The sequence below is a fragment of the Otolemur garnettii genome, unplaced genomic scaffold (assembly GCF_000181295.1).
Source record: "Otolemur garnettii isolate 467f Iridium unplaced genomic scaffold, OtoGar3 scaffold00021, whole genome shotgun sequence".
Lineage (NCBI taxonomy): Eukaryota > Metazoa > Chordata > Mammalia > Primates > Galagidae > Otolemur > Otolemur garnettii.
Genome location: NW_003852416.1, coordinates 9,289,057 through 9,309,509, shown reverse-complemented (window position 1 = coordinate 9,309,509; position 20,453 = coordinate 9,289,057). Strand labels below are relative to the sequence as shown.

The window sequence follows — 20,453 nt, the reverse complement described above, 5'->3', positions numbered from 1 at the left end:
GAAAATACCTCTAAAGCACTGGAACCCTATTTTTCAGAGACTCTCACCTGGAACCCTAAGGTAGAAACCAGGTAGATCAAAGCAGAACTACTTTGGTTGAAATGGGAAGAGGAAGGCTCGGAATCCCCAGGGACATTTGGAAATGAATTCCTAATGACTCCCAGTCTGCAGGTCTTAGCATGTTAAAGCATCCCTGATTTTGTAACAGCTCAGCCTCCCAGCCCAGAGCATCCCACATCTTGGTATATCCTATGTGATTTTCTCTTGTCACTGCTGACAAACTCTTCCCAGATGTCACCTCCTCTCTGAAACCTTCCTGATGCTGAGACCATTAGTCCCTCCATCTGCAGGAGAGTTGGGGTAGCCCCATGGCTTGTGGGATGCTCAGCCTTCAGTGGATGGTTGGCACGTATTTGCGAGCAAACAAACTAGATGGTATTAGTCATCGGTGTGGCTAAAGAAATAACTCAGTGCTTCCCAGGAGGCAGTTTTAATATCTGAGCCGAGCAGAGTAACAGAGCAGCAGGGAACTTCGGAGTCTATCGATCATTTGTAAGTAATCAGAGCCCGAGTCTCCGGGAGGGCAAATGACATTCCCAGAGATATTCAGCAAGCCAGTGGGGGTTCTGCAAGAACTCAGGCCTCAAGACTCTTCTGGAAATGCCCACTTTATACATGAGTCAGCCCCTTGTTCTTGTGAGCTCCTAAATGAGGTCTCTTCCACAAATCGCCAGCGGTGCCCAGGAAAAAGTGGACAACTGGGCATGCGTGGCCTCACCTTGTTCTGGGGAAGAACGATGATGTTGTCATAGTTGATTTGCCACCACATGTCTTTATTTTGCCTCTGCAGTTTTCCCTTCTGCATCCTTAAAATCAGACCCAGGATGGCAGCTCCCGAGGCAGTAATAAGGAGGGTCACTGTGAGAATCACAGCAGTGTCACCTGGAGGAGAGACACATTTACTCAGGCCTGCCTCAGAGCAGAAGCCAGCACATTCCTGCTCCAGCCTGGCCCTGCTGAGCAGGTGCCCCAGAGGCTGCCCAGGGGTGGCTCTGGGGAGGGATGCATGGAATCCACTCAGACGTGTCCCTTCCAGGGGTCCTACCCTGACTTTCCTTGTAGAGAAACAGTAACATGAATTCTAACAACCCAACCACTTTTTTTTTTTTTTTTTTAGCTTTTGGCCAGGCTGGGTTTGAACCCGCCACCTCCGGTATATGGGGCTGGTGCCCTCCTCCTTGAGCCACAGGCACCTTCCGACAACCACTTTTTTTAGACATTTACTATATGTTCCCCTTAGGGTCATTGTCCAGGCACAATCCATCTAACTCCAGGGCCAGGCTCCTAACCAACCACTGGGCCACACTCGCCTTTCTACCTCCCTAGAACTGAAGCTCTTGAGACACAAATCTCAGGAGCCAGGTTTCTCTAGATTATCTGGACCAAAATGTAGAGAGTGCTGCCACCGTTAAGAACCCCTGCTATAGAGACTTCTTCCCTGGTTCCTTCTCCAAGCCTCTCCAAGTCATATTTACCTCTAATCACAGGCTCAGGGTTACAGAGTTCATTGTAAAATCCACAGCCAGGTCTGTCTTCAGGAAGGGATCCATGGGGCCACATGACATTGGAAAGATTCCCTGTAGGTCTTTTAAAAACACCCGCAAAGGTCAGTGTCCACTTGATCTATGTCACTTTTCTCTACTTCATGGCCAGAGGGGCAACTGAAACCGCATGTTATTTGCAAAAACTAGGCTTTGGTCTCTCAGTTCAAACTTCTGCTGACTTGTCCAATTTTCCCACCTCCCCCAGGCTCTTCAAATTCAAGGAAGGCAATGTCTTTTTTACCAGTAGCTGCCTCAGTCTTTTGATTTCAGCCGTGTCTCTTTAGATATAAAAGATGATGGGGTCAGTGTTGCCAGATACAGACGCACCTTGTGTTTGATGTAGATAGATCTTGTTATATAGCACCTGGACATTTCACAGAACAAAACCTCTCCTCCTACATGGAGTGCGCCTGTCCCTACCCTATGGAGGACCCAGGTGGCATTGTTACTTTGTCTCCTGGGCCCATGTTGGTCCTGTTAAAATTCCATAAGGATAGTGGAGAAAAAGTCTCAAATCAAATTTGAATGGTGCTTGCAATGGGGGGAGGTAAAAATTGAACTAATTTTTAGGTCTCCTTTTAGTTTTCTCATTGATTTGTAGCTGAGAGAACAAAAGCAGGGATTTTTTCGGGGATTGCAGAGTGCTGGGGACGACGCAGGCGGGCAGCGATTGCTGGTGTACACCTGCTTGTGTGGGAATCAGGCTCTTCAGGGGAGGCGCTTTACAGCCTGTGAACCTGTCCCAATAGGGGGCGCTGTGCTCCATTGCCCACTCCGTCCAGGACCCCTCCGGGGGACCACCTGCCAACCGGGACTGGCCTGCTGTAGCATCAGAGGATGCCCGTGCCCCTGTGGAGGTGCAGTCATGGGGCACTGGCTATAATCAAGGGCAAAATCTCCTTAACGGCCCTAAGTCGATCTATGAATTCAGAGAGTGCCAGGCTACTTGGGGGAATTCCCTGGACCCACCCACCGCCACCCCCAACTCTCTTCCTGTAAGCTAAACGTGCAGAAATGTCCTGCCAGTACCTGATTACTTTCTGGTAACTGTCATAATGAAGAAAATGAAGGAAAAGGGACCCGTTTCCAGATTTCTGTAGGGCATAAACCGAGTAGTCCACGTGCCTTTCCCCCCGGGAATCCACAAACACAGGGCCAGTGATTCCTGGAAAGAGAGGAGGTTGCACAGAGTAATGAGGACAGAGAGGAACTCGTGGCTCAAAATAGATCAACACAACCCCCTTCCCTGACAGCCACCTAAGGCCAGATGTGAGGTTTTTACCATTTCAGAGAATTTGAGACAGAGTCAGTAGTGGACAGTGAAGGGGAGAGGACAGTTCAGGGCCACATGGCACAGACAGGTACATTTTTAAAAGCCCATCCAGCATTAAGAAAAAAAAAATAACAGTTTCCAATTAATTTCACATAACACCTCAGAGACGTGCTTCCTTAAACAATTGGAAGATGTGACAACGGAGGCTGAAGGCCACGTGGCAGCAGTTGTCAGGGCCCAAAGGACAGCTGCGTCCCACCCTCCTCAGCCCACCTCTCCATGCTGCCAGGCCTCTGGGCCCAAGTGCGCAAGCCCTTCCCTTCTGGGTTTGGTGTGTGCTGAGGCCTTGGCAAGGCCCTTGACCCTGGGGCGGAATGTCCTTTGCTCTAGTTTAGGATATGCTAAACTCACTAAACAAAGCTCCTCACTCCCCAAACTAGGAGACACCTCTGACAAAGCATTTATTGCTGATTTGGTCCCAGTGGGGACAGAACACAAAATTACCAAAGTAATGGGAGTGGGGAGGGGGCTCCATTCCCTAAATTGACCTCCTAGAGGGAGCCCCTCTTCCAGAATGGGGTTAAAGTTCAGCACTGAAGTGGTTGCCACCATTTGGCAGAAATGAAACAGAGTCACATGTCCTGCCTTCGCCAAGGCCAGCCCTGCAGCCAAGCTACTTTGGAAGGGGTAAGGATGGACCTTCAGCTACGAGTCCCTGAAAGGAGCCCAAAGGCCCTAGAGACAAGTTGAGATCCTCGTGCTCTTAAAGGAACCAGCCGCCCTTCACACCGTCCCCAATCCCAGCATTAGAAATTTCTAAGAGGACAGGAAAGAGAAATAAATTCATCCAGCAGAGGGGATTAAACTGAGAACAGAACCCACCCCCCACAGATACCACAGTGGCCCTGGCTACTTCCCCTTTGAAGCTAAAGCTTCAGGGTCTGGAAGCACAGAAGAAAGGGAAGCTGTTAATATACATTTCCATCTGCAGAAGTTATTAATAAGGTAAATGTGACCTGAGTCTATAAAAACTCTAAAGAATAGTTCTTAGCAGTTCTCTTTAAATTTTTAGACAGATTTTAGGTAAGAATTGTTTTCTGGTTTTGAGTCAGAGTCTCACTCACTCTGTTGCCAAGGCTAGAGTGCGGTGGTATCAGCCAAGCTCACAGCAACCTCAAACTCCTGGGCTCAAGCAATCCTCATGCCTCAGCTTCCCTAGTAGCTGGACCTACAAGTGGCCACCATAATGCCCGGCTGCTTTTCTGTCTTTTAGTAGGGAGAGGGTCTCTCTCTTGCTCAGGCTGGTCTCGAACTCCTAAGTTCAAGCGATCCTCCTGCCTTGGCTTCCCAGAGTGCTAGGATTACAGGTGTAGCTACCATGCCCAGCTTAGGTAAGAATTTGTTGAGAGATAAGCCAAAGCAAAGATAAAAAATGCTACTATTTTATGAGCACATAATATGTGCCAGGCATTTGTATTTTCATTACCCCTCAGTGTTACATGGCAGGGCCGAACATGAGCCCAGGAGGAGGCAGGCCGTATCTTCAATCCTGGCTCTACCATCTAATAACTCTATGACCTTCAATAAGCTACACAAAGCCTTTGTGCCCTTGGTCTACTCTCCCACACATGAAAGTACCTGCCTCCTGGGTTATGAGAGAATTAAATGAGGTAAACAATGAAGCTCTTGGCATATGGCTTGGGGTACATAAGCCTTCCCTAAATGCTAATTGATATTATTATTATATTATCTCTGTCTTACAAATAAAAAACTGGAACAAGGAAGGTCAAAGGAGTTGGTCAGCTCTGAGGGTGACTTCAAAGAAGTTCACTTTCAACCCTGTCCTCACCCCCAAAAGGAAATTTAAAATGCAATTGGAACACATCTTTAGAGGTCTATGATGCCAGGGCCCCCATCTCAGAGAATACAGCTGGGAAGGGTCAGGAAAGTGACTTGGAAAGTCATTCTCATATTCTTAAGTTTTATTTACTTTTATCAGAGACAGGGTCTCACTCTGCCACCTAGGCTACAGTGAAGTGCAACCTTGAATTTCTGGGCTCAGGCGATCCTCCTGTCTCAGCCTCCCAAAGTGTTGGGATTACAGGAGAGGAGTGAACCACTGTGCCCAGCCTTGAGTTTTATTCTTGATGGATTTAGTTTAAAGGGCTGTTGGGGGAGGCTTGCCAGGTGGGAAAAGGACAAGGTGCCCGAGGCCTCCCCACCTGGTTTAGCTTGCCTTCTGGACAGTGGCAGTTGGAAGGTCTAATCTCAACCACCCTTATAGAAGACCAGACTCCCCATAAGTAAGATGAATTCTGCAGCTCAGGGTCAGACAGGCCCTATTAGAGGCCTTTAGTCACCTGCCCAACATGTCAGAGGCCCCACAGATGAGAGCAGCCAGAAAGCCCCCAGGAGGCAGGCCGCTTACCCTGAACCACAGTCTGATTGGAACCTTTCAGGCTGCTGACCAGCTGCCGCCCATCCCGGACATCCCTGCCGGCCTTTACCATCCACGCCACGGTCTGAGCATAGAGTAGCACAGCGTCATGGAGGTAGGCGGAGTAAGGGCTCACCTGCAGTAAGAAAGGTAGACACAGGGTTTGGAGCCACCCACGGCACTCGGCCAGGACGCACCTCTCCATCCTCCTGACGTGGAACATAGCACCCCTTCCCCTCTGTCCCACAGGGTGGAGGACCCACCACGTGCCAGGGCCTGGGTCATGAAATCTGGACATCACAGTCTTCACTTTCCCATTCCGTGTCTCATTTTCCCAGTTAGATCACATGACCCTTCAGATACAGCCCTTTAGGTGGTAGCTGGGAGAGAGTGTAGTTAAGAGGGCAGATTTCGGAGCTAGGCTGGCTCTGCTGCTGACTAGCTATGCAGTTGGGAATCAGTTCTATAACTTTCTCAATCTCTCTGAACCTCAGCCTACTCTTTTGTGAAATGGACATAATATCACCATTTTATGGTGAGCATAGTGACACTTAAACGAGGCAGAAGGGGTCAACTACCTATTGTGGTACCTGCCCCTTATAGGTGTTTAACCCATGATGTCTTTTATTGGTTTAGTCAATGGCAATACAAGGACCGGGCAGTGTTCTTCTACGGCACCTGGTACAGAGCTGGCACGTAGCAGATTGCTTTAGAGACCTTCTTTGCTCACCGTGTTTTGTGTGTTGGGATCCATAATTGGCCTCTTCATTCCTAATTAAACCCCCTGTCATCAGTGGCCCACTGTCACCTCAGGCTCAGGTCAGCCTCACACTAGAAGGAGCTCCAACTCTGGACTAAAGTCTCTCTACATTAAATTTTCTGTTTCAGTCAGACGCTTGGCCTCATCACCCCACACATAACCGGGATCCCTACCGGCCGATAGCCATCTTCTCCCTGTTCTAGCCCATCTGCTCAGTGGGGCCTGTCCTAGCTCCAAACCTCTGACCACTCTGTGCTGGCTCTCCGCCCTGGATCTTCCTAGTAAGGAAGATTGTCATGGTCTGAGTGCCCTCTGCCATCATGGTCTGAGTGCCCTCTGCCATCATGGTCTGGGTGCCCTCTGCCATCTGTTTTGCCACTTCCTCATACTTTGTTATTAGATATTCCAAACCGCAGCCTGAGCCCATTATTAGGCCCATTTTATGTGGGAAGAAACTGTGACGTCAAGAGGTTAAGCAATTTGCTTCAAGGTCCCACAGTTAGCAAATAGAAGTAGGACGGGCCCAGGTCTCCGACTCCAGAGGGTGGTGGCCTTTCACCCAATAACTTCTGTTGCCCTCTGTGGTCCTGCAAAAGATTTCACAAGACAGCATCACACTCCTGTTTACCTTTGACCTGAAGATGGGCAAGTGCGTATGTGTTTGGGTTTTGTGTGTGTGTATGTGTGTGTGTGTAAGCACACAGTAGAGAAGATAGGAAATAATAGGGAGAAACACAAAAGCCAAACACAAATATGGCTTTCTGTGCCAGACCTGTTCCTCTGAGGAGATAGTGCTGTGGAAAGGCGGCCTCCTCAGCCTCTGGTAGGCTTGTCTCCAGAAGCCTTCATGCCGGGGGCCTTCTCCGTAGGAGCTCAGAGCAATGAGAAGCACCAACTCATAGACTTTCGGGAAGTGTCTCACCTTTGGAGTTGTCAACACCTCCTTCCAAAAACTGTCCTAAAACATAATAAAATAAATGTCACCCTTCTGCAGGAAATAACTTGGGCAAGGGTACTGCATTTAAGGCAAATGAATTTGAACCACCACATTCTAATCCTGGGAAACACAACGAAGTCCTCCAATGCAAGGTTCACATTTTCGACCAGGTGTGGTGGCTCACGCCTGTAATCCCAGCACTCTGGGAGGCCAAGGCAGGTGGATTGCCTGAGCTCAGGCATTCGAGACCAGCTTGAGCAAGAGTGAGACCACATTTCTAAAAACAAATAGCTGGGGTGGCGCCTGTGGCTCAAGGAGTAGGGCACCAGCCCCATATACTAGAGGTGGCGGGTTCAAACCTGACCCTGGCCAAAAATTTTTTAAAAAAGAAAAAAATAGCTGGGCATTGTAGTGGGCACCTGGAGTCCCAGCTACTTGGGAGGCTGAGGCAAGAGGATTACTTAAGCCCAAGAGTTTGAGGTTGCTGTGAGCTGTGATAGCACGGCACTCTACCTAGGTGAAAGAATGAGTCTATCTGAAAAAAAAAAAACACAACAACAAGGTCCACATTTTCTAGCTGGCACATGTATGTGGGGCAGAAAGGGGTGAAAAAAATGAAAAAAAAAATTAAAAACGTGCCTGGGACATCAAGCAGCTGAGATGCAGACAGCTTACTTTCTAAGGAGAAGTGCAGAAACTTGAAAAGCTTGGGATTGCCCTTCATGCTTTTTCTGCTTATGGCTTAAGTATTTTGTTACCATCATAATAAGCTATATCATTACTATTATGAATAGCATTTACCCACTCATTGTGTGTGTGTGTGTGTGTGTGTGTGTGTGTGTAGCAACCTCCCCCAATTTCCCTGTTGTTCCCTCTTGTCCCTCTCTTGACAGGTATCCAAACAATGTAGACACCTACAAAGGGGTGTCTGTGCGTGTGTGTCTGTGCATGCACATGCGTGGGGCTGTGCGTTTTATGTGAATGGCATCACACTGCACTGTTGTTCCGCTGCTTCTTTTTTTTTCCTGCCAGTTCCTGCCCTGGGAACACTCATAACAGATTTAGGCTGTTCCTTCTTCAAGGCGCATTCATCGCGTGGACATTGTGTGATGTATTTCTAGTTCTATCATCTTTCTGCCACTACCCACCAATTTGGAATTGGATCGCTGAGGTTTGGGGAATGAGCAGCAGGGGCTCGGAAGGGCTTCCCTGCTGACACTGAGACGCGGCCCATCCTATCTTCTTCTTCCTACTTGAAGGCGGAAGTAGAAAGGAAAGTGAACAGAAATGGAGGGGCGTGGCAAGGAAAAGTAGGTAAGAGGATGATTTGGGAAGTTTAGAATGAGTTAGAATTACAGCTGGCCACCCTAAGAAACCAAGAGAACTTTGGTGTTCCTGAAGTATTTCATGATATATGGCTAGGCATGGTTGCTTATGCCTGTAATCCGAGCACTTTGGGGGCAGGAGTTTGGGACCAGCCTAACCAATAGCAAGACTCCTCTATTTCAAAAAAAAAAAAATTATTTTTAAAGAATTAGTCAGCAGGGTGCACAGCTATAGTCCCAGATACTCATGAGGCTGAGGCAGGAAAATCACCTGAGCCCAGGTGTTTGAGGTTGCAGGGAGCTATGATCGCACCACTGTGCTATATCCTAGTTAACAGAGACCCCATCTCCAAAATAGATAGATGATAGATAGATAATGATATAGAATAGAAATGTCGGGCATTAATATACAGCTTCCTTTATTCCCTGGTGCCTCATTTCAGCTTCTTGTAATCACATAAAACAAGCTCATTTTAGAAAGATAAAACTGCCAGAAAAATAATACAGTGTATCCCTAGCGAAAGGCAAGTGGCTTTTTTTAGATGCCTGCTGGTGTGATGTGATGGTTACGCGCACAGACACAATAGCCCTGTGCCGCAGATGTCACATGCATTATTTACATGTATTTTTGTACTTGATGAGGGGGGAAAGGAGCCCAGCTCTTCCTCTCCTTGTTACTTGGGGGCTCTGAGATCCTAAGGTACCTTACTTAGCTAAGCCTTGGTTTTTCTATCTGCAAGTTGGAATGCTAATAATGACTGTTGGAAATACCAAGTGCAAAATCTGCATACATGTGAATAACACATGTGACCCGTGGCTCACAGAGCAGTCGGGAATATCAAGGGCAATAATGCATGTAAAACCGGTAATTCCACAGTCATAGTGAGCACATGGTATTTTAGCCATTTCCAAAAGAACCAAACCAACCAAGAACTGGCTGGTCTCTGCGGGCCTTTGTTAGAACTTCAGCAGGGACACAAGGAGGGGCTGTGAGAGGAAAAGAAGTGAGACCCATTCGTGTTTGAGAGACCCATGGGAAGGGCTCAGCTAGCCGGTAGAAATAGCCCTTCCTCAGCTGGTGTTTGCTGCCTGGCTCATCCTTTCCCTAACTGGGCAAGAGAACTCTTAGAAAGATCTTTCAGCTCAGTGTTCATCTCCTGATTCTAGGATAAGGACACTGAAGGCCGAGTTCACACCTGTAACCCCAGCACTCCTGGAGCCAAGGAGTGTGGATTGCTTGAGTTTAGGAGTTTGAGACCAGCCTGAGCAAGAGTGAGGTTCCCATCTCTAAAAAAAAAAAAAAACAGCTGGGCATTGTGGTGGGCACCTTTAGTCCCAGCTACCCGGGAGGCTGAGGCAAGAAGATCACTCTAGGCCCAGAGTTTGAGGTTGCTGTGAGCAATGATGCCATGGCACTCTACCCAAAATAACTGAGTGAGACGCTCTCTCAAAAAATAAGAAAAAAATAAAAAAATAATGAGGACACTGGAGTGTAACCTCGTAGGGTTACAGTGAGTATTCGAGAAGCTAATGTATCCTGGCGTCCTGACTCATAGGGAGGGCTCCATACTCATTACCTCTGACTGCCAGAGCCCTCGAGTGGTCACCAGCACCCACTTCCAACAGCTGCAAAATGATGAAGACAAACTCTCCCGTGTTGAGTCCCAGGTTCTCTGCAGCCAGAAGAATAACCTTTGCATCCTCTGAGCTGCAGATTAAGATGATAACTAAACGAACAAAAACCAGAGTCATCCCAGCGCACATACACACTTTCTTTTTAAAGTCTAGCCTATAGCCACTCCAAATGAGACGTGAACTTTCTCTTTCCAGGGCACACTTTAGGAAACAGAACCGGCTCCACTGTTCCCTGAGTGTGTACTTCCTGCACCAAGACTGCTTTTCACAAACTGGGGCCCTTGCCCTGTAGGACTAAATTCTCTGCTGCCGCTCCCCCACAATGAACAAATCAAAAACCTTGAGCTCAGCCCCATGCTCTAGTTGCTTTTCTATAATAGAATCAAAACTCAAAACAGCAGACCTGGCTTGTGACCCATGGGCCACACATCAGTCAGGAGGGGTTGGAGGAGAACCTGGAACCAAGGGCATTTGGACTTTTTGAGTTGAATTGGGGAGTGGGGAAGGAGTAGGCCACATACTTTCCTTCCATCTACATTCTTCCATCTACATACACAAGAAGTAGTGATTTATTTTTCTAATGAAGTAAATTATTACCTATTTATCTGAGTTGCAACCATGTGCCAGGCACCGTGCTAGGCTGAGGATAGAGACTGAGCAAGTCAGAAGACAGACAGCATACAGTCGAACAGATAATGAGATAATTTAAAATTCTCATTAGTGAAGGAGGAAAAGGATGCCATGATACCAATGTGGGGAGGGGGACATTCCACATAAAGAAGGCTTCTCTGAGTGTGGCTCTGGGCCGAGCCTGGAAGGGGTGGGAGGCAGCTACCCACAGGCAGAGTACTGGGAAGGGGGAAGGGTGGTTATGTGTGACACTCTAGGTTAAAGGCCCAGCAGGCCCCAAAGTCCCAAGGCCAGAAAGAGCTTCATTTGAAGAACAGCAAGGAATCAGTTATTAATTCATTCTAGAAAGCATCACCACAGAAATAATTTCTGTCATATGCTGGCCAACTATTTGTCCAAACAGGGTGGTAAGGGTTTCACATAAACGACCTTATTGAATCCTCACCTTTTTGTCAATAAAGGAGCAAGTTGCCTACACCATGATCATCTATCTTTCCAGGATGACAGGGGTGATTTGGGGGGCAGGATGATTATTTCCATTTGGGGCACAGAGGGGTTAAGGTACTTGCCCAAGAAGACAGAGCTAGAAAGCATCAGAGGCTGAATTTCAACCTAGGTCTGTTTGTCTACAGAGCCCATTCTCTGAACAAATAGCAAAATTCAGGCCCCACCCCCCTGAGAGATGCTTCCAGAACTGACTCTGCATCATAACACTGTAACATCGAGGATTTCACTTTAGACAAAAAACAAAACTGTTTTCCTTGGTGATGTCAAGCAAAGAAGGAAATTGCTTTTACAGATCATCGATTTTGTGCCCTGCTTCTGTCTGCTTTCTACACCCGTAGAAAAATGAAGAGTTCTGGCACTTTTTGTTGCTTTTCTTTCCAATCTGCTCGCCTTATTTGCCTCTCCAAGCATAAGCAGCAGAAGACTTTTTCCTACTTACCCCTGGCACTTGATGACACGCTCCTGAGATTCTCTCGAAGGAGGACGGGATTGGTGGTGGCGTACCTGCTGCTGGCAGTGATGGTGAAATGGGATTTGAGTTCCTGCTCTACCACCCTCCACAGTTCATCTACTCCAGCCCAGGAGGAAGTCCCCGAGTAGCCTCCAAACATCCCAATGTGTTTCCAGCCCAGGTACAGGAGACTTCTGTGGAGCACATCACCAAGGTCCTTCCTGGGTGGCACAAGTTTCACGCAGGTGTCATACGAGAAGTGGTCATCCAGTTTCTCCATTTGTCCAACAAAGTCAAACATGGGTATGTTCCACTCAGAGGCCAGCAAGCCAATAACCTTGAAAGTAACCAAAAGGACGTCTTTCCATTACTGAGTTCACGTGCACTCGATCCCCATGGTGAGGTACCCACATAAGGCTCAGAATCGGAGAATCTGTGGGTCATACTGGGCCCTCTCTTGCAGAATATTGATGACAATGTCTTGTAGATGCAAGCCCTCAGAGGACAAAGAGAGCAAGCACCGGCATTTATTGAGTGCTCACTTATGTGCCAACTGCTCTACTAGGAGCCTGCAAATACCATTTCAGTTTTTACATCCCTCTCACCATCAGAAGAGAGAGGGTCTTAAAGTACATCTTGAAGCAGGGAACAACTGAGAAAAATCAAGAACCTAGTTAGTGAGATGAGCGACAGGAATTTAGAGGTTCAAGAAAATGAGATAAAAGGTCTAGGATTCCACCTTCCAAGTATAAGCTTTCTATGAAGATAACATCCTTACATACTTTATATATCCTAGAGGCAAAATTTGTTTTGAACTGTGCTGATATAGAAGTGAACTCAGGCTAGGAAAGTGGTCAAATAACAGAAGCTTCTGGCCAGGCATAGTACCTTGTGCCTATAATCCAGCTACTCAGGAGGGCGAGGTGGGAGGATCACTTAAGACTAGGCCGCCACCAGCCTGGGCAATACAGCAAGACCCTGGGAGACCCTCCTCTTAAAGGAGCTTATGGTTTATTACAGGAACTGAAGTATAGAAAAATGGCTCTAAAGTTAAATATATCCTTCAAGATTTATAGACAACAGATATATGAGAGTTTAGAGCAGTAATAAATTACTTTGGATTGAAGGATTAAGTGTATGGGGGAGGGTAGAGGTGAAGAGATGAAAAAAGGCTCCGTGGCATTTGAGCTTGACTTTGAAGAATGAGTGGGTTTTGGACAGTTTAAATATGTCAAATAGGGAGAGACCAAAATTCAAATTCAAATATGAACTTCATTCTATGGCTCTAAAATGGTAGTTCTACAACATTTTTGAGAGTGAGACCTGTGGCGCTTGTTCCCATTTGCCTTTCACATCAACAAAGATAACCCACTAACCAAACACAGGCATTCACTTCCCTCCTGTGCTCGCTCAAGTTGATGTAAACGCTCATACTTCAGTCTTTTCCATTTGATTTCACCGTCACTGGATAATTTACTACACACACCAAAGAAAAATCTACTCCGTTGATAGTTTTCTATTCAAAACCAACCATTTGTTTTCTTCTTAATTTTTCTGAGCCGTGTAGCTGACAACATAAGAGTGAATAATTACAGTCTAAACACAACAGCGTGAGGCTCCTACAATCAACAAAAGGAGGAAAAGGGTGAATGAACTAACATTTACTGATTTGAAAGCTTTTCTTTAAAGAGAACGTAACTGTTGTAATTACATGATCTAATTACATCTTTAGAAAAGGTACCCAAGATCTACATGGTTATTTGGTATAAGAATGTAATCCTTGTCAAGAGATAATTCAAATCTGTCCTATTATCTTTAAGACCACCCCTTCCAGTGAAAACTCAGACCGATTCTAGAAGGTCATGTACTCTACCTCTGCTGCTTCTGGGCATGCTGGTCCAAACAGGGCAGAAATCTGTTCTTTCTGGACCTGGTTGATGAAAATAGAAAGATATTCCTTGTTGCTGCAGGCTGAGTTGGTGTAAGTGAACTCCAGAGTGAAGTTACCAAAGTCCATTGGCTCTGCGTTGACGCTGTCCATGGCAATCTGGAGGCCTGCCCCAAGCCTTTGCACACTGAAGGGATGAGAGATGTTCCAAGGGGCCTGGAAACCTACAGTGAGCTTAGCAGCCTCCAGCCAAGTCACCAGCACACTGGTGAATAGCATCAGAACTAGCCTTGGGTGGTCAGCATGGCACTTGACACCCAAGTAGACCCCAGATTTGAGTGAGGCCTCAAGCCCCGTCCTGGGAGCCATGGATGGCATCTAATATACCTGTGTCACTGCAGAACTCTGAGAGGCTCAGCCTCCTGACCACTCAGGCCAGAAACTTATATGACAGAGTAGAGTTCCCTGAGGACCACAGCTTGCTTTCTATTCAGTGCTGTTAATTAATCAAAACCCTCCCTTCTCAGAATCTGCCTTAACACAATCTAGAAGCAGCAGTCTTGCAGAAAGATGGCACAATAGACTTGCTATGATTCCCTGGACCACCTACATCATTCTCCCAATGGCTAGAAATATAGATTCCAGGGCCCCACTTCAGACCCTGAGCCAGAATGTCTTCGGGTTGCTATGGAAATCTGTACTTAACAGATCCCATATATCCCTAAGTGCATTAAGGTTTGAGAACCCCTGACAGCCTAAAGTAAGAAGTGGGAAGAATAGCCGATAGCTGCTCCTTATTTCTCTTCCTTCCATAGCAAGCCCCAGGACAGGATTAGTGTACCTTAGCTCCGGCCTAACGCCGAGGGCCATTTCTAGACCCATGGATTACAGGGGTTGCTTTCCTCCAAACCAAAATCACCACAGATGTTTCCGCATTGTGCTTCAGATTGTCTCTCTCCTCTGCCAGGACAGCTTAAGATCAATTTGCAAAATTATGTGTCCAAAGACTGTCTCATTCTCATAAGCAGAATTCCATGGATCTTTTTGGCTCAGATGCTTACTCACCAAATGTATATAATCCTGCATAAGTCAGTTCAATCTGTTCCTTTGTTTTCTGAATCTTAAAATGAGCATAGTAACACCCTCCTTACACATGTGAGATTGCATAATTAGTTAGCATAGCACCTCACATTTAGTAGTGCTATTAATGAGTGTGTTGGTCCAAATTCGGATCTCAAAACTGGGATGCTAGGAACAATATTTTATTATGCATTCCATGTCCCCTCTTCCCCTTCCATATACTAGTCATTTGATTTGAATTCCCACTCTGGGTAAATTTTTATTCTTTGTGTTTACAGATTGCTTTTCTCCTGAGAATTTGGGGCCAGGTGGCTGTGTGTGTCTCTGTGCATATCCTCAGATCTAGCACAGTGTTGGGCCTTTCATCATGCAAATTAACATCAATCAAAATAAGTATTTTGTATTGTCAAGTGCTTACAAGTGAGTATGGTCAAAACCAGAAGAAAATACCAATAATGTCAAGTGACACTGAGAGTTTAAGAGACAGACATATTCTGCTGGTAGGAGTGTTGATAGCAGTTTTTCAATATGCATCTAAGCCTTATGAATTTCTGCAGATTGGACTCAGAAATTCTGATTTGGGGAACATATTCTAGGCAAATAAAACCATATGATCAGATTTAACTAGTGTTATCGCTAACAGTGAAAAATTAAGCACAAACTTCATGTCTAACAGTCGGGGCCTGGAGAGATAATGTGTGATGAATCCACAGACTAAGTAGCATGTAATTGTTAAACATGACATTTATTCTCCTAGAAATATAGCCACAGTGTATTGTTAACATACAACAAAACATTTAGTTGGGTTTTTTAAAGCACATAAAGTTACATAGAAAAGATTATGAACACCAAACCACTAGAAGTAGCTCTGTTGTGGGATAGGAATTATGAGTGGGTTTTTTTCTTTGGTTATCTTAACTTTCATGTTTTTGGCTCTTCATGTCTTTGCAATACAAAAGAAAAGCGAATTCAATTTCAATTATTTTAATTGAAAAGAAACCTTCCAGGTTTGTACTTGTGGAAGGAAAGCACAGGGGTTAAACTTGTGCTGCCTTAATTCCTGAGGTCAAGAGTACCCCCACTGGTCTGGGTGTCCTCCCCCACTTCTGGACACCTGACCTACCTCTGTGGGCCGTAATTATTCTCTGCTGAGCTTAGCTCCTTTGGTTTCTTCATTACCATTAGAGACAGATGCAGTGGTCCAGGTAATCGCCATCATTGGACAGAAACCATTGCCATAGTTACAGGCCCAATTTGTGTGATGCATTCGAAGGGCTGGAGAGTGGAAAGGCCTGAGGTGAAACCGAGGCTGGGGGCTAGGTAGGGACCATGGCTGCTGGAGTAGGTTTGCTGTCTTCTAATTTGCTTCTCCAGCTCTTCTCCCTTTTGGGGGCCCTTTATACCTAGAAGTTACCAGGAGGGTTGAGAGAAGCCACGTGATTTCAGCAGACAATGCTTCGGAACACAAGTCATCTATGCTCAAGCCAGCAAGGGTTCGAAGCATGGCCTCCTACATGACTGGGGGAGTTCTTTGATTCCGACTTTATCCCATCTCTGTTTCCTGAGCAGACTATTACAGATGCTTTTTTCTGCCTGTTTTATGGTTTGCTCAGTTCTGACCAGCCTACTCCATAAACCAGATATAGGGCCAGCTGTTCAGCATCTGAGATGAGATAAGTTTAGCAGAATCCAGGATGGGAGGGTGGGTTTTAGTAAAACCTCCAGTGTGTTCACAGCTGCCCTTCCTCCCCACCTCCCTGTCCCTTACTGATTTGTAAATCCGGAGCCTAATCAAATTTAGAGGGAAAAGTGAAGATTGGAATGTGTGGGTTCTAATTTTCCTCCAGGAAGCAGGTAAGAGGCAGAAAAAGGTATCTGACCTGCTTAGGAGCCAGTGATGGGGCTCATAATACCCTGGAGGAAGACCACACACGTTCTCTAGCGCCAAGTGGTGAGAATGTGGGAAGGATCTAATTCAGGCTTTCCCAGTCACTAAGACTGCACCCAGCCTCAGTTTCCTTATCAGTGAAGTGGGGAGATGTCAGAGGGCAGGCACATCTGACCTCACCAGCTTCTTGCCCTAAGATCCTAGGACTCTGGTGAACCCCTAACCAACTACTCAAATACAGCCCTCCCGTAGGGAGCAGGAGTGGGGACACTGTGTGGGGCCCACAAGTTTCTTTTCAGGTCTAGGTTACATGAACATACCTGAAGGTACAGCCCACCTGGCACGGACCATCCCAGAAATAAGAGCAAGTATAGTGGCCTGTTCAAAGGCCCCCTGAAGGCTCTTGCAAACATCTGCGATGAAGTAGTGAAGACAAAGCTCTGCTAGGACAAAGTTTGAGGAGCCACAGAAAGTGGACTTAAGTTGAAACTGGGAGATCATCTGTCTTAAATCTGCAACAAGGCAAATTCTTCACTATGCAAAAGCTGCCTTGATAGTTAACCATGCACACACTCGTCCTAGAAAGCCGGGCGTAGTCCTGGCCATCACGGACTAATGAGAACACTCTGGTCTTGTTTCTGAAAAGGTTTGTGCAACAAGAAGGGAATCCCTCCCTCTTGGGCTGCCTAGCCATCTCCTGTGTCCCTCAGCGCGCTGCTAACATAGACTCTTCCACACGAGAAATGGGTCTTTAACATGTGAGTGATTGCTTCTGAAAAGCTGTGGCTTCTATCAACAATCAAGCTTTTTTCCTGGCTGCCAATATAATCTGAAGCACAGCAAGTTGGTCCGGCATAAATCCCAGATTTCTGAATATGTATGTCATAGTCTTTGTTCATGGATAACTGCTCGTCCTGTCCTATCTCCATAAAGCCTTAGCATGAAAAGTAAACAATTTCCATAGGTAGGAGGAGGGGAGACGACTACCTGTTCCAGGTGCTCAATATTCAGAGACATGGAAAGATTAACAGGGATTCATTAATTACCAAGCCACTAGCCATGAAATTTTAGGTTTTCCAAGAACACCTTTGTTGTCAGTGTCTCAGACACAGAATGAGTAAAAAAAAAATCCTAATATGTGTACATCTTTCTTGGGAATGAGACACTTTTGACCCTTGTATGTTTCTCCATCTGCGCCAATCAGCAATGTCTGTGACACTAGGCATAGGAGCTTCTTTCTGGTGGTAGCAATCTAGCAGGTGTGTCCAACCTGAGGCCCATGGGCAGAATGCAGATCATGTGAGAACTCTTTTGCTTACCTGGTGTGGCAGGCATCATGAACTTTTCCACGGACCTTTCTTTTTTGCTCCCCAGCTTGTGTTAGTGTTAGTGTATTTAATGTGCGGTTCAAGACAACTCTTCCTCTTCCAGTTTGTTATGAAGAAACCAAAAGATTGGACACCCCTGCGAGGCAGAGCTGGGCACAGTGTAAATCCTAGCACTCTAGGAGGCCAAGGTGGGAGGATCACTTAAACTCAGGAGTTGGAAACCACTCTGAGTAAGGGAGAGACCTTCTGTAGTTCCAGCTAATTGGAAAGTTGAAGCGGGAGAATCACTTGAGCCCAGGAGTTTGAGGTCACAGTGAGCTCTGATGATGCCACTGCACGCTAGTCTGGGTGACAGAGTAAGACTTTGTCTCAAAAAACAATAATAATAAAGTGAGGCAAGATTTCCATTCTGGTGCCTCCACGCTCTTCAGCTTCTTGTCTGGAGGGACCAGAAGCCCTCTCCTGGCATTCCCTCTCTGCTCTTGCTAAAGGCCTTGAACTAGCTCACTAGCCAGGCACTCCATATGGTTCTCCCCACACTGTGAGCCCGGAAACCAAGGCAGCAAAGCCAAAGATGTTATTCTTAAAAGCTTGGCAAGGAGAGAATGATTGGCATCTCCCCACCCCCCAGTACTGATCTTCCTATCTACGGTGCAGGAACCACAGCTTCTCCCCACCACCTGTAGGAGGCAGTGTTGCAGAGTGGTTGGGAGCACAGGTTTGGGAATGAGAAAAGCTGGCTTGGACAAGTGGTAAATTGTCTGAACCCAATCTCCTCATTTGTAATTGCCCTGCTGACCTTATACGACGATTAAATGAGATAATAGATGTAAAGTGCACAGCATGGTGCCCGGCGCCCACCAGTAGCCAGTACTTGGTAGCCGCTTTAGAATGAGGGCTGTTGCTTCAGGCTAAAGGTCATGAACTCTGTGGGCTGGATTCTGTATTAACCCAAAGGAACAAACTGATGTTGCTATAGAAACCAGAGAAACATCGCTGGTACTGGTTCCTGAAGATGTCTGGATTTAAAGCTTCTAATGTCAGCTTGCACACGCATATTTAGCTTTCAAGAGTTAAATGAGATCATGGGAAGAAAACTCAAAAGTTCACCTGGAGCAGCTGCTGCCACTGGGTAACATCACCTTTAGCTTATCTCCCGCAGGCATTAAGTCAAAGGACCTTTGGTTTCTAAATCAGCATTGTCCAAAAAAAAAAATCTGAGGCACATGTGTTATTTAAGATTTCCCAGCAGATACTGGTACATTCTAACAAGTAAAAAGAGCAGGTAAAATTACTTACTGAGAATATCCTAAATAATATCATTTCAACATGTGTTGTGTGTTAAAAATCGGTGTTTTATATTGTTTTCTTCACATTATATCTCCAACATTAAGTGTATTTTGTACTTTAAACACGTCTCAATTCAGACTTGCCTCATTTCAAGCCTTCAGCAGCCACAGGCAGGTGGTGGTTGTGGTGTTGGACAGCACAGGTGTAAGTCTAAACTCTGAGTAACACTCCTAACCCCGGGAGAGAATACATTGCTGCCAATGGGATTGTTGCTGGGAATCTAAGCCTGCCATCTCTCTTAAGGACCTTTTCACTTTCCATCTGATTCTTAGTTGCTCTTTGGAAGCTTTTCCCGATACAGGAGCAGGTTGTACATCATGACACTGAGAATAATAATATTTATATGGCACACTGAAACCCCTAGCTGCGGCTGTTGATGAGCACAGCCTGCCACCCTGAGTGTACCAGGTGGGAAGCTCAGATCTAAGGCAGAAAGGCAACTTGCTTTGTATGTGTAGTTTAGAAAAGAGGTGGGTGGTGAGTTGGGAGCAGCTTTTTGTTATAATCTGTGCAAACATCACCCTTGTCAACTAGGCACTCATACTTACATAACACTTCCCATAAAGAACGAGCAAGTGGCCTCAAGAGCTATGTGCCCAAGCTCTTCCTGTTTGTGATTAGAATGGAGACAACTAAGGCACTGCAGACCCTGAGCTGCGGGGTCAGCTTCTCCCTTGAGCCCTGAGAAGCCCCCAGTGTGCAGGGTTTGAGCACAGGCCCCTGAATGGGGCTGTGGGCACTATGGCCTAGCAAACTACTAAGACGAAAGAGCAGGGGGAGGGTTGCACAGCCAGAACATGTGGTTCAGCGGCCCCTCAGTGGAGTGAAGCAAGGCTCTGTGTAGGAAATGAGTTAAGTAGCAGGAAGGATGTCAGCAGATGGGAAGACCCTCCCCGGAGCAGTTGCTCCATCCTCAGCATCAGGCTCACGTGTCTGATGTTGGATTCTGCTTCCTCTAGGGCAGTGATTTTCCAATGGTGTGCTAAGGCACTCCAGTGTGCCGGGAGAGGATCTTAGGTGTGTCACAACAATTTTTAAAGATCATGAATTACATTATTTTTGAAAGAAGTTCAAAGCACAGTAAATATATTCTTTTTTTAACTCTTTTTTTATCAACAGAATTTAAGTGTGCTGCAGAAGTTTAACTGTGGGTTCAAGTGTGAACTTTAAAAGTTGAAAAACACTGGGCCAGGGCAATGGTTCTTAATTTTTCTTGAGAGAATAATTAAAATCCCCAGGAGCAATGTGTACGCAAATGTACAAGATTGCCTGGGGGACACGGAGTGGACAGTACTCAGGTTGCCTGGGGGACACGGGATGGACGGTACTCAGGTTGCCTGGGGGACACGGAGTGGACAGT

General features: G+C 46.3%; 1 protein-coding gene across 1 annotated transcript in view; it reads right to left on the bottom strand.

The window, feature by feature from the left end:
• Positions 1-13,816, bottom strand: part of LOC100951655 (guanylate cyclase 2G-like) — a 45,369-nt gene extending 31,553 nt beyond the window's left edge. Inside the window, exons 1-8 of the mRNA XM_012803678.1 lie at positions 13,433-13,816; positions 11,548-11,896; positions 9,954-10,063; positions 6,847-7,032; positions 5,306-5,450; positions 2,634-2,769; positions 1,536-1,645; positions 779-942 (exon numbers count right to left, since the gene is read on the bottom strand). Coding sequence (XP_012659132.1) covers positions 779-942; positions 1,536-1,645; positions 2,634-2,769; positions 5,306-5,450; positions 6,847-7,032; positions 9,954-10,063; positions 11,548-11,896; positions 13,433-13,816 — 1,584 coding nt within the window. The remainder of the gene's footprint in view (positions 1-778; positions 943-1,535; positions 1,646-2,633; positions 2,770-5,305; positions 5,451-6,846; positions 7,033-9,953; positions 10,064-11,547; positions 11,897-13,432) is intronic.
• Between the last annotated feature and the right edge of the window lie 6,637 nt (positions 13,817-20,453).